Below are 13,263 nucleotides of genomic sequence, written 5' to 3' on the forward strand. Positions count from 1 at the left end.
TCTCAACCCAGAATTCCAATGGGTGGAGGAGACTGCGGGAACTATGGGATAGCTATGGGATAGCTACCCACAGTGCAGTGCTCCAGAAATCGACGGTAGCCCCAGTATATGTACGCACACCACCGAATTAATGTGCTTAGTGTGGCCGCATACATTCGACTTTATACAATCTGTTTCCAAAATTCTAATTATATAAATTCGGATTAATCCCGCAATGTAGACATACCCTAAGAGACATACTAGTACCCATTCCTTGGCATATGTTGAAAGATTTAATTAATCTACTAAGTCTAAGTATATAGACCAGGAGGCAGAGGAAGTTATATCTATTCATAATTGTTACCTTTGCATATACTGCTCCAGTACTTCTGTAATTTGTGATAAAAATATTATGTGGGACAGTTTTTAGCTGATGATTTGTAGCATTTGCACAGTTTACTTTGATTAGCAAAACCTGAGGTATTTTGATAGTCTGGTACCCAGTAATATCTATTTAAGATTTTCTTGTGAAAAATTGTAAAGATAATGAACCGGATGTTCTGCAATCTTTCTTCTTGATCTTCTTCAGTCAATGAAATATGTTTCCATTTTACCTTATATCTCATGTTAGTGCGTACAACAATGTGGTTTGTGTATATTGCCCAAAAGGTATCTTTTAATACCAAATTTAAGAAAATCTTTAAATGGAGACATTTGTTTGTTTTTCCACATATGGCCTAATTGCTATTATATAATTCATAAAAAAAAGCCACATAACAGGGACAAGGCACAAATGATATATTTTGTATAAGAAATGGAACAAAACTGCCAGTAAAAATTAAAGCTGTTACTCTGTATATTTGTCTTTGCAGTCACAAGTTTGTAGTATTTGTACTGTCAACTTAAACTTTTCATTGTTCCATATGAGGCTGAATATTGAATTTGATAAACCTCAGTAATACGTTTTATAATAAAAGAGCTAATTTAATCTTTGGAATTACTCGTTTTTTTTTTAATAGATAGCTCAAAAATCCCAAATAGATCTCATATTTAATAAAATTCTACATTTTTAGTCACAGACTATTTTGTGAAATGTGTACTGTCCTAACTGTGACACTGCATAATCTAAGAAGACCATGTGAAACCGAAACCAATGTGAGGAAAAAAAAGAAACAGGAATGTTTTTGCTCTTAGAATAGATGGTTTCCATCACATCTCAAGAGGAAGACTAAAGCTCTATTTTGAAAATATCGGATATTATTTCAAATTACCTAAGAGACTTAGGAAAGACAGGTTTGGCTATGTGTATTTTTTCCATCCTTGGAAACTACTATTTTGTAAAAATTATGTGTTGGTAACTCATCACTATCTGTTATTATAAAGAACAGAAATAGATTTTTAATATAAAAATTGTCAGAGGGCAAAATTGTTTAATGGGCAGGAATGACAGTCTGAGAAAAAAATTAATCAGATTATCTTCACACACCAGGGTACTTAGATGCCCAGAAGCAGGGCATTTATTTTTCCAACCTAATCACTGGTCGTAGCTGGACTTCCCCTTTGGATTTGGGATTTTTGTTTTTGGATTTTTTCATACTCCAAAATACTCTTTTTGGGAAGTCAGTGTTGCTCCCCCTATAAAATAAATAAGCCAATCAATACCCAGCGAGCCAACAAGAGGAGCACAGCTGGGTAGGGGAGGTAAGGCTCTGGTCTAGGGGCCTGCTGCAGATTGATTTCAATGGGCCTTGGAACAGGCTCTCAACCGGGGAGTCCATAGCCCGCACTCTAGGCTACAGGCTGCCCCCAGCACAGTGCTGGGCACAGACACGTCGGGGGAACAGCTGCAGCCCTAAGCCCCGCCCCAGCACTTCAGGGGGCTTCCGCCTGCAGCAGGCCCCATCCCTCAGCGCCCCGCCCCTGCCGCACGCGCTTCCCCGCGGAAGCCCCGCCCCCAGGCCGTGTCTGGTTGACCCTTCAGGAGGCTAGAAGCAGCAGGACGTCAGGGCGCATGCGCAGTGTTTGAAAGCGATGGCGGCGATCACGGAAGAGGCGATTCGGGAGAGAGTCAATCTGCGGCATCAGAACCTCGGTAACCAGCTCCCATCCTGGGGGGCGCTGCTCCTATGGGAGGGGGTGGCAGGGATGGTCGCCGGAGGCAGCAGCCTGGAGATGAAGACAGTAGCTTTCCTCGCTGGCGGTTAAAACCGTTAATACGGCGGCACTAGGCGGGTTGGAAAATAAGAGGCGGGGCTTGTGTAGTGGTCCCGCCCCCAGAGCACCGCTGACCAATGGGAGGAGACGATTGACAGCAGCTGGGGCTCCCCTTTCTCGCCCTCTCCTATCCGGTGTGGCTGCCTCAGGCGGGCCGAGGGTCTGTGGGGGGCGGGGCTAAGACTTGCTGCACGCGCCAGTCAGGAGCTGCCCGACCCCTCCTATGGCGGTGTGTGAATGAGGGCGTGGCCACGGCTGGGCGGGGCTGGGGTCCCCCATCACGCTGCTCTTGCTGGTGACAGCTGGGCCCTGTGGTTGGTCAGATGCCCCCCAGTACCAGGTTAGCAGGGATGCGGCATGGGGCAAGGCCCCTGAGCAGGGACACTTTGGAGACCAGGAGCCCCCGAAAGGAACACGTCAGAAGCGGGAGCCTGCAGCTTGGCCCCGACGCCCAGACCTTCTCGCAGTACTCGGCTTCCCCTGTCACAGGGCTGTGCCCATGTCTGCTGCTAGTGGCTGCCCGGCCTGCTGCTATGGCACAACAGGGGAGGGCATCACCGCCGCCCCAAGTGGTTGAGGCTTGGGACTGTGGTGATGATGGTCACGGTTTGATTGCTGCCTGTGATCCTGGTGGTGGCCACGTGCGTGTGTGGACATGCTTGGTTACACAGGTAATTGCCGTGAGCCCACCCACATGTTCAAACTGTCCTGGATTTTAAAATGGCAGCTATTGTGATCGGAGCAGCCTGAATCCCACATCGTAAGGGTGGGGGCAGCGATGACTTTATACCACCTTTAGAGCTCCCTGGTTCTACACGGGGCTGGTCCTGTGGCAGACAGATACAGCTGTCATAGTCCAGCTGTGCTCTGGCCGTGCCCCTCTTCCCTTGACCGTGCCCACATGCTCCCTACAGCAGGGACTGTGGAGGCAGTATATCACTGGTTAGGTGTTTAACTAGAGGAATCCTCAGTTAACTGATATATGGTGATTTTACAGTAGACTGTGTAGGAGGATCTGGCCCCCTCTCATGTTTCTTGTCCCATAAATATCTGGTGGCCTCCAAATTATTAGAGCCAGAAACCATTGCTTTATGCCATCTATTAAAGCTGCTGGGAAGCCCCACTTTCAAGCAGAAAAAAGTGGAGTATTAGGGTACATCTACACTGGAATAAAAGACCCCAGCATAGCCACAGCTGGTCCAGCTCAGCTAAATTGGGCTGCAGGGCTAAAAATTGCTATATAGACATTTGGGCTTGGGCTGCAGCCCAGGTTTTGGGACCCTCCCCCCCGCATGGGGTCCCAGAGGTTGGGCTCCAGCCTGAACCGAAACATCTACACAGCAATTTTACAACCTGAGCTCTGGGAGCCTAATTCAGCTGACTTGAGCCAGCCACGGGTGCTTAATTGCTGAGTAGATGTACCCTCAGAGTCCAATACTGCTGTCACTTAAACTAGTTTTAATCCAAAGTAACTTTGATAAAATTAAATGTATTACTCTGGTTATACACCAGTGTATCTCATAGCATTATATAGCCCAGCAGCTGTAGTGGCTCATGCCACGATGAGCATAATCTTCCACTTCTTTGCAACTCATAGTCATTTATTCCAGTGCAAAGCGAGTGTAATACTCTGCAAAAATGGAATCGGTAGATGAGTACGTAAGATGGAGGCCCATTAGCCAGTAAAACTACCTTTCCTTTCTCACTTCACTTCCAGTCAGGATAGTGTAATCAGACTGATCTTTTTTCTTTAATTGGTATACCATCTGTGCACTTGGTACTATATGAAATTAGAGAAAGATCAGTTGCTGGTTTGAGTACCTCACAATCCTAATTAGACTAGCACGGATAAAACATAGCACATTGACTTACTAAGTGAAGATCCAAACTCAAAGGGATGCAGATATCTTCCTTTGTGTTTTCCAACGCACTTCTCCCTAAAGTGGGTTAACATTAAAAGACCCCTAGAAAAAGCATGTCTTAGGAGTGCCTAAGTGTCGAGAACGAGAAGTAAGTTGGCATGCTAGACATGAAAAGAAGTAGCTTGGAAGAACAGACTGTTTTAATTCAATTGTAAATTGGGAAAAGCTCTGGGCAACAGTAACCTGACTTTAGATGTATAAAGACAGTACTGTGTGGTTCTCTTGTAACGATAACAGCTAGAAACTTCGGGACAAATTTTGCTTGCCGCTTAACAAATGTGCAATATGGGAAATGGCACAAAGAGCCTTCCCTTGCCAGCTCTTGCATGGTCCACATAAGGATCAGGGAGAATTGCATTTGCTGTACTTGAGGGGCATATAACATCCCAAGGATGCATTGTGGATGATAGACAGATCTATCAGTGCTGTACGCTGGCAGCCATATGCGAGATGGAGGAGGAAGTAAGCTGCACCCTACAAAGAAATGAAATAGTGGGCATGCAGCATCTATATCAGAGGTGGGCAAACTACGGCCCGCGGGCCACATGCGGCCCGTGGGACCCTCCTTTCTGGGCCGAGAGGCTAGCCCCCTGCCCCTCCCCCGCTGTTTCCCCTCCCCTGCAGCCTCAGCGTGCCGTGCCACCGGCACAATGCTCTAGGCAGCCGGGCAGCGCAGCTGCAGAGCCGCGGCCTGACCCGTGCTCTGTGCTGCGCAGTGGTGTGGCTGGCTCCAGCCAGGTGGCACGGCTGTAGCGCCATCAGCCACCGGTGCTCCAGGCAGCGTGGTAAGGGGGCAGAGAGTGGGGGGGGTTGGATAGAGGGCAGGGGAGTTCGGGGTGGTGGTCAGAGGGCACGGGTGTGGATAGGGGTCGGGGCAGTCAGAGGGCGGGGAATGGGGGCTTAATGGGTGCAGAGGTCCCAGGGGGGCAGTCAGGAAGGATGGGGGGTTGGATGGGGCAGCGGGGGGCAGTCAGGGAGAAGGAGTGGTTGGATGGGGCAGGGGTCCTGGGGGGGCAGTCAGGAATGAGAGGAGGGGTTGGTTGGGGCGGCGGGGGGCGTCAGGGATGGAGGTTCTGGGGGGGGACAGGGGGGGGGGGGGTGGATTGGGCAGGGGTCCGGGGGGAAGGGAGGGTCAGGGAGGGGGGGGGGAGCAGGGGCCGGGCCATGCCTGGCTGTTTGGGGAGGCACAGCCTCCCCTAACCAGCCCTCCATACAATTTCCGAAACCCTCAGGCCAAAAAGTTTGCCCGCCTCTGATCTATATGCTTAGGAACTCCCAGTGATGTAAGGGTGGTTGATTCAGCATTGCTATGCTCAGAAGCTCCCAATGTTTCCTTTAGTGTGATATGATACCACATTTCCACTATGGGCCTATCTACACTACCACTTAAGTCAATGTAACTTAAGTCACTCAAGAGTGTGAAAAAATCACCCTTTTGTGACGCAGGATACAGCGACTTAAAGGGTGTTTACACTGCGCTGTGTTGCTGGGAGATGCTCTCCCACTGACCTCTCGTTGAGGTGTAGTAATTATGCCGATAGGAGAGCATCTTCACCAGATGCGCTACAACTGCACCACTGTAGCATGATAGTGTAGACTAGCACTTAGTGTGGGTTGTACCCACAGCACCCAGTTGTACCCTCTTTTTCCCTCCCTTCTTCAAATCAAGCCTGGATTCTGCAGAATTTAATGGCTATAGAAGAGTGGACTCATTACTGGTGTAACCCCTTATGGCTGAGTGTGGGTATTAACTCTTTGCTCATCTAGCGCTCCCTGCTGACATCCATTCTGGCTCTGCAGTGCCTATTCTGTGACTCAGATCTCTGGCCAGGCCACATTAAAGTCTCTCCTCTTTGACAGTATCAACATCCCAAAGAGACCTTGTCCCACACAGCACTGGTAATCAATATGACATCTCCTGCCCTTCCAGGGCTCCTCTTCCATTCCTTTTTTCTATCAGAATACTGGCCCTAGGACTTTTCCCTGGAGTATTTTTACCAAACTCAAAAGCAAAATACAAACCAAAACGAAAGCAACTTCTGCCCCTTCCCTCAGGTTTAAATTTTTAATCCATTCTGGAGTCTCCCCCAGCTTTCTTTGCTTCTGGAGAATGCTCACTCTCACAAGTTACTTCCCTGGAGCCTTGCCTCTTCTTTGGATCCTCCACTTCTGTCTGTCCCTAATATTGTCTGCCTATCGGTTGTTTTTTATCAAGTCCACTCTAGGAGTTCCTCCTTTCACTCTGCCATCAGAGCCAGCCCCAGGCAGATAAACTCCCTCCTGGAGTTCTTCAGTTGAGTGCCATGCTGGATTTCTTTCCTGGAGGTCCAGGTCCTGCCTTTTTTTTTTCTCTCTCTCCCCCCTCCCCTCCCCAGTGCTTACCAGCAGAGCATGCTCCATTCCAGTGACATCTCTGTACCTCCTGCATACAGTCTCTGGTACTCAGAGAGGGGCTGCAGAGGTCTTTCCATGTAGCCTCCTTCTGCTTTGGTCTTCCTCCTTTTATAGAAACCACCCAGCTCCTCCCTAGCCAAGCTTCATTTTTAAATAGGCCTAGCCCACCCTGTAGGTGAAATCAGGTATTTTATTCGCCTCACCAGCCCACCTTAACTGGTTCACCATCTGTGTGAGGTAAATGCCCCCATACAATGGCATTGTGCTCCCTATCTAGCATAGAAATCTTCCTGCTCACTGTTGCTTTTGTATGACTGAGCAGACTTTTTACAATAGTGACTGTGCCACCTTTTCTTTTTAACTGCAACTGCACACAGAGGAGAATAGATGGCCATTTAATGTTTTTTTCGTGGGTGAATACCCACTTCGTCAGACGCATGCGAAAGCTTATGCTCCAGTACTTCTGTTAGTCTATAAGGTGCCACAGGACTCTGTTGCTTTTTACAGATCCAGACTAACACAGCTACCCCTCTGGCATTTAATTTCTTCTTATTCAATTCTGACCTCCCTGAGTCAGTGGTGTAGTCCTGAAAGGGCATCTACCAGAATGCCCCCACCAGCATGAACTCACACACATGGTGCTTGTAGGGCCATGCTGTGCGGAGGATGCCATTTTGCTCTACCAAATGCCATCTTTCATGTGGCATGACCTTGCAATGCATCATGCTATGGGGAGCGTGCCATTTTGAGAACAAAATAGCATCCTCCATGCAGCAAAAGTGCTGATCCACTCTTCTGCCATGATCTGACCTCACTACAGAACAGCCCTGAGCACATCACTAATAATACTTTTATGTTCTTTGATCTAGGGATATCAGATCAAGCACATTCTGTGAGGGTTTGATCCAAAAGGTGCTAAATGTCTGCAGCAAGGTGCTGAGCACCCTCATGTCCCAGTGATTTCTATAGGAACAGTATATGCTTAGCAGGTGCTTACAGTCCATCACAGTCCAGCCCCACATGACCTGCAGTTGGGTTTTTTGGCCATTTGGTTATTTATCTGATGAAATATAAGCTGTTTCTGCTAAAAGAACTAGGGAAGAGGTTTTGTTTCATCACATAGACCCAGAAGACAAGTACAAAAAGGCTGGTTGGGTACATGCCAATAAATCCATTAGACTGTGGCATAACTGTTTGGTTAGAAACTAGATTTTAGTGTAGTAATTTAGTGGCTTCGTAAGAAACTGCCACAGATCTATTTAGTTGAAATAGGTATAATCTGTTCACAAGTTGATATAGATGTAATCTGACTGCAAGAAACATACCGTAATTTACAGGTGCACCCTTCTTTGGCCACATGTGAATGTCATTAGAATTTTGAGACTGGAAGCGGAAGTGTTGCTTTCTGTGGGATTATCCTCTGCCTTTATGGCTTAATTTCCATGCAGACAGCTTGGTGGGGAGCAATACAGATGGAAGGTGTGTTATCTTTATCTAGGTCCTCTTTGCAGTTCTACCAAGCAGCATATCCGCAGGCAGTTTTTAAAATCTGCCCTCATAGGCACAAGGAGGCCAATCCCTGACATTGTTAGCTCCACTTGCCAATGATAAATATTCTCCAAGTCATTGACACACACACACAATCCTAAAATCACAAAAAAAATTAAACATGCATCTTGCATTGTCTGTCACTTCAATATCAGGTGTATTTAAAAGAATTAGAATAATTTCAATAACTTAATTTTTCTTATGATCAGTATATTCAGGTTTCACATTTTCTCATTGTAGCTGATGTCCGATCATTGTCTCTTCCTGGAACTTATCATGAAAAGATTACTCATTTAGGAAATTCTCTGAAAAATTTCACTCGCCTAAAATCCTTAGACCTCTCTCGCAATGCATTGGTTAGCTTGGAGGTATGTTTTTTGTTTATTTTTTTTAAATGATTATTTAAGATGTATATAACAGGAACTGGGTTGGGTCTTGAAGTCATGGAGAAGGGACAAGAGGATTGGGGGAGTCGTATTGAGGGTTTTATGGAGGTTGGAACAATATCGGGTTTTTTTGTGCTTTGCAAACCTGGTACCTTATGGAAAAATAATGGAGGGTACAGGTGAAGGGGGAGCCAGTTTACCTTCTGATAAACTTGAAATTCAGTATCTGTAAAGAAAATAAGTATTTTGTGAGCAGGCTCACTACCTGTTCCATTACCAGCCCGGCATGCAGATCCTGATTTAGTCCCTGATCCTGCAACCCCTTTTTTTTCACAAGTAAATGGAGTTGGATGGCTTTGGAGGATTGGTAACAGAATAAAGAGTGTGTTATCTCCAAATGACAATTTTGAATCTAATTTGGATTAGTGGTCAAAAATTATTTTCTGGTGGTTGTTCAGAGCATTGTGTGAAATGATTTTGTAGTTTTAGTCTATTCCAAGTGGGCTGGAGTCCAGATTATAATTGGCACCCTTGGTCATAGTCTCAGCAAAAGCTGGCATGGAGTCTGAACTAATATATTAAACTTACAGGTTTTCTTTCTCGAAGACTGTGGCATTTCAGTGATTTAGTATGGGGAAATGTGCATTGCCAAGCCTGTGCTATAGCTCCTTTGTAGTTGAAGGAGGATTTTAGTTTCAAGTGCTATCAATCCATCACCTTTTTCAGGTTAAAAAGACTTACACTCATGCTTAATTTAAATACAAGAGTTCAACCAGTGTCATCAGGACTCTTCATGTGGGTAAAAATAAGCATGTGCTTAAATCTTTGCAGGAACAAAGTGTAAGTGTGTAATCGCTTATCTCAACCCTTTTTGTGAAGAACAGCATCAATATACTATATTACTTTATTTTACATAATATCTGTAACATTTCTTGATAGCTTGAAGAGCTCAAATTGATGAATGTCAATACTTGAGGTACTCAGTTCACATTTAAATTTCAGCACTCTTAACTAATTGTTCATCTCAGCAAAATAATGTTAACTTCAAAAATGTTTTAAGTGTCACTAGAAATTTTTAAATATTTAAAGATGCCACTAGAAGACAGAAGGGCTTTATATGCACATAACAGATATGGCATGGGCAGCAGTTATTAAGTTGTCCCCAAATGCTCTACCACTCAGCTACAACCCTTGTCTGGAAGGAATATCTTCTTGGAGGATAGTTTTGACAAAGCCAAAAAGAATAACAAATAATGTCACTTGTGATGTGTGTTTGTGAGGTTTTTAAAAATGTTCATGTGTGCACTTGAACTTGGACTGAGACCAGCAACTCATTTCACATAGGCCACCAAACAGCTACAGGCAGATGGTAAAGACTATTAAATCACTAGTTGCCTGGCTTTGATTTATATCAATGACCTAGTGTATTTCACTCTATGAAAACGTAAAGTTTATTCAAGTCATATGTGAGTACAAACTAATATGGTTTCTATTTTCTATACATTAACAGGGTATTCAGCATCTCATATTTTTAGAAAAGCTCAATCTCTATTACAATCACATTTCATCACTATCAGAAATATTTCGACTTCATAGTTTAACTGCTCTCAAGGATGTGGACCTCCGTCTGAACCCTGTAGTTAAAAATGAGTCTGATTATCGTCTTTTTGTTGTGCACATGCTTCCTAACCTTAGACGATTAGGTAAGTACAATTCAGAACTTAACTTGAGTTCTTGAAATTTTAGATATAGTATTAAGTATCTTATATGAAAGAGAAATATATATGTGTATGTATTGAGAATATGTCTGTGGTGTGTGATTTATGCAGTTTATTCCATGAGTGCCAATGAAACCTTTATACCATGTCCACATTTATTCTTTATAGGCTATATATGTACTTTTAAGAATGTGGTTTTGGTGGTATTTCTTAAATGTATGGAACAACTTTCCAGGTGGAGGGATACCTTTGTTACCATAATAATGGCTAGCTAAATGGTCAGTAGGACTTCTGATACCCGATTTTATTTATAACTTTTAAAAAAATATGAAAGAATATGATTAGATTAGAGAGGAAGGCTAGGCCAGTGATTAAAGAGCTAGCCTGAGACTCAGAATCAGTTTCCTGCTCTGCCACAGGCTTCCTGGGTGACCTTGGGCAAGTCACGTAGGTCCAGATCCACAAAAGTATGTAGGCTCCTAACTTATGAAATCAGTGGATGTAAGGAATCTAAATACATTTGTGAATCCGAGCCTTAGTCTCTATGCTTCAGTTCTGTAGCTGGGAAATAGAGAGAGAATAGTACTTCTCTGCCTCACTGGATGTTGTGAGGATAAATACATTAAAGACTGTGAGATGCTCAAATACTGTGATAATGGGGGCCATATATGTACCTAAGATATCTAGATAGATTGACTGGAAACCATCTACCTGTGCACATAGCTAACCTGTTTTTATTACCATCATGCTTGTGCTTCTTTGTGAATGCAACTTGTCTTAAATTAAACTGTAAGCTCTTTGGAGCAGGATTTTTATTTATTTTTATTTTTTAATTGTGTGTTGGTTCAGGAATCAGTAGGAGCCATGTGCTGTACCAATAGCATGAAGTGACAGATTTAGCACATATCTCCAGCAGCATTCTGTGGCAGATGTGACATTACCAGCTTAGTGCATGTTAGGGTCTGAGACAGAGCCAATGTCATTTATCAGCAGCAGGGCTGGCTGTTGCATGAACTTCATTATTTAAGTTCAAAGCTGATGTGCAAAAACCTTCATAACATGGTTATTTGGGGGTATTCAGTACTTTGTTAAACAATTATAGATCATTCCATTATCCCATTGCAGATTTTTTTTAGTGCAAACAGTTTTATAGAGACTTTACGGATGTGATTTTTCTAATGTGCTCACCACTGGTCTAACTTAGCTCCCATTGTCTTCAGCGGTAGAGGAATAAGGCCAACACTGAGAGCTTTTGAAAATCCCACTCTATTTTTAGTATGAAAAAAACATTACCAAGGTTGACTTTGTGTTTTGAAAATGCAAAATACTTTTTCTGACTAAAGATGTTTTGAATAAAGGTTCAGAGTAAACATTTTGTAATATGAATGGGTGCTCTATTCTGTTATGCTTTTGTATCAATATTTTCTATGAACATATGATTTGATAAATTAGACACACAAATTAGACACACAGCTACTGCACAAATTAACTGTATACGTAAATGTTTTGATAAGAAAGCTTACTGTTTCCTCCTTGCATTTATTTGTATTTCAAACTTTTTGATAATGCTTATCAAGACTTGTGCCCACAACTAACCTATTATTAGTGGATACGTAGGGAAGAAAACCATATCCTGCTCCCTGTAGGATTCTGTTAGCTTCTGTGAAGCAATCCAACAGTTATACCAAAACAGAAGAACTAACTATTTAAAATATCACTCTGAGAACTTGTCTTTTCCCCTTCCCATAGAATTGTTCAGAACAGTGACCCATTTTCAGTAGTGTCTGTAGCTTTGTGTATCTTTTGCTGTCAATAGTGTAGTTTGTGGCTTTGTAAGTTAAAAGATTTAAGTATCAGGATCCTTTAAAAGGGAATGTTGGTTACATGCAGCTATATTACCAGAGCAAGATGTTAACTTTAATAAAAAAAAAAAAAAAAAAAAAAAAAACCATGCCAAATACAAACCTCCCTTTAACTACTCATCAAAGTGACAAAAGTTAATTGTCCTAATTTTCTTTGTATAATGGTCATTACGGCCATCTTCCCCTCCTGCTAGCTTTAGAACAGAATTCACTTATGTCTATGTGAGTGGAGTTGCCAGTCAGCCCCTAATATAAAGCTCTATTTTCATTGTGGAGTCAAAGGGAGAAATCTTGGCCCACTCGAAATCAATAGAAGTTTTGCTGTTGACTTCAGTGGAGTCAGGATTTCAACTAAAAGGTTATGGCTCATGGCCTCTGGTTTCATTAACGAAAAGGTACGGTAGAACACCAGAGTTACGAACACCAGAGTTACGAACTGAGCAGTCAACCACACACCTCATTTGGAGCCGGAAGTACGCAATTAGGTAGCAGCAGACACAAAAACAAAACAAAAACCTCACAAATACAGTACAGTGCTGTGTTAAACGCAAAGTATTAAAAAAAAAAAAAAAAAAAAAAAAAAAGCAGCATTTATCTTCTGCATAGTAAAGTTTCAAAGCCGTATTAAGTCAATGTTCAGCTGTAAGCTTTTGAAAGAACTAATGTTTTGTTCAGAGTTATGAACATCCTCCATTTCCAAGGTGTTCTACTGTAATTCCAAATTCACATTACATGAACCCATGAGCGGTAGGTGGAGCCCCCCGTTGGGGAGGCTAGCCCCCAGCTCCGCCCCTTTGCCCAAGGCCCCTGCAGCCAGAGCCCTAAGGGCCCCTCCTTGTGGCCGGAGCCTGCCCCCGCAGCCAGAGCAGCTCTGTGCTTTCCCCCCTCCCCCATAGTCAGAGAAGCCCCGGGCCAGCTGGAGCCCCCCCACAGCACTGTGCCTTCACAGACCCCAAGCTGCCCTGTGTAAAAATCTCTTGTTTCTTCTCTTCCGGGAGAAGAACCTTAGCTTTTGATATACTCCATGAAGGTTCTGGGGTGGCTGAGGAGGCGGTATGTGTTACTCAGCTTCATCAGTAATCTCTCTGGAGTCCAGGGAGATTACTGATGAACCAGGAAGCTGAATAGCAGATACCACCTCCTTGGCTGTCCCGGAACCTGTATGGAGCATAATAATAAGAAAAAACTTCCCCCCTCCAAACCCACAACTGGTGTCTGGAGGTCGCCACTGTGCCCGGGC

The 13,263-nt window shown here is 43.9% G+C and overlaps 1 protein-coding gene across 3 annotated transcripts in view; it reads left to right on the forward strand.

The window, feature by feature from the left end:
• Positions 1 to 1,965: 1,965 nt before the first annotated feature.
• CEP72 (centrosomal protein 72) overlaps positions 1,966 to 13,263 on the forward strand; it is a 52,303-nt gene continuing 41,005 nt past the window's right edge. For 2 of the 3 annotated variants that reach the window (XR_004644563.1, XM_034761417.1), the window contains exons 1-3: positions 1,966 to 2,071; positions 8,298 to 8,425; positions 9,954 to 10,146. Coding sequence is in view for 2 of the 3 variants with exons in the window: in XM_034761417.1 (XP_034617308.1) it covers positions 2,011 to 2,071; positions 8,298 to 8,425; positions 9,954 to 10,146 (382 nt within the window). In the remaining variant the exon portion in view is untranslated. The remainder of the gene's footprint in view (positions 2,072 to 8,297; positions 8,426 to 9,953; positions 10,147 to 13,263) is intronic. The other variant, XM_034761418.1, reaches the window with a different exon arrangement.

Source organism: Trachemys scripta, chromosome 2, assembly GCF_013100865.1.
Source record: "Trachemys scripta elegans isolate TJP31775 chromosome 2, CAS_Tse_1.0, whole genome shotgun sequence".
Taxonomy (NCBI): Eukaryota; Metazoa; Chordata; order Testudines; family Emydidae; genus Trachemys; species Trachemys scripta.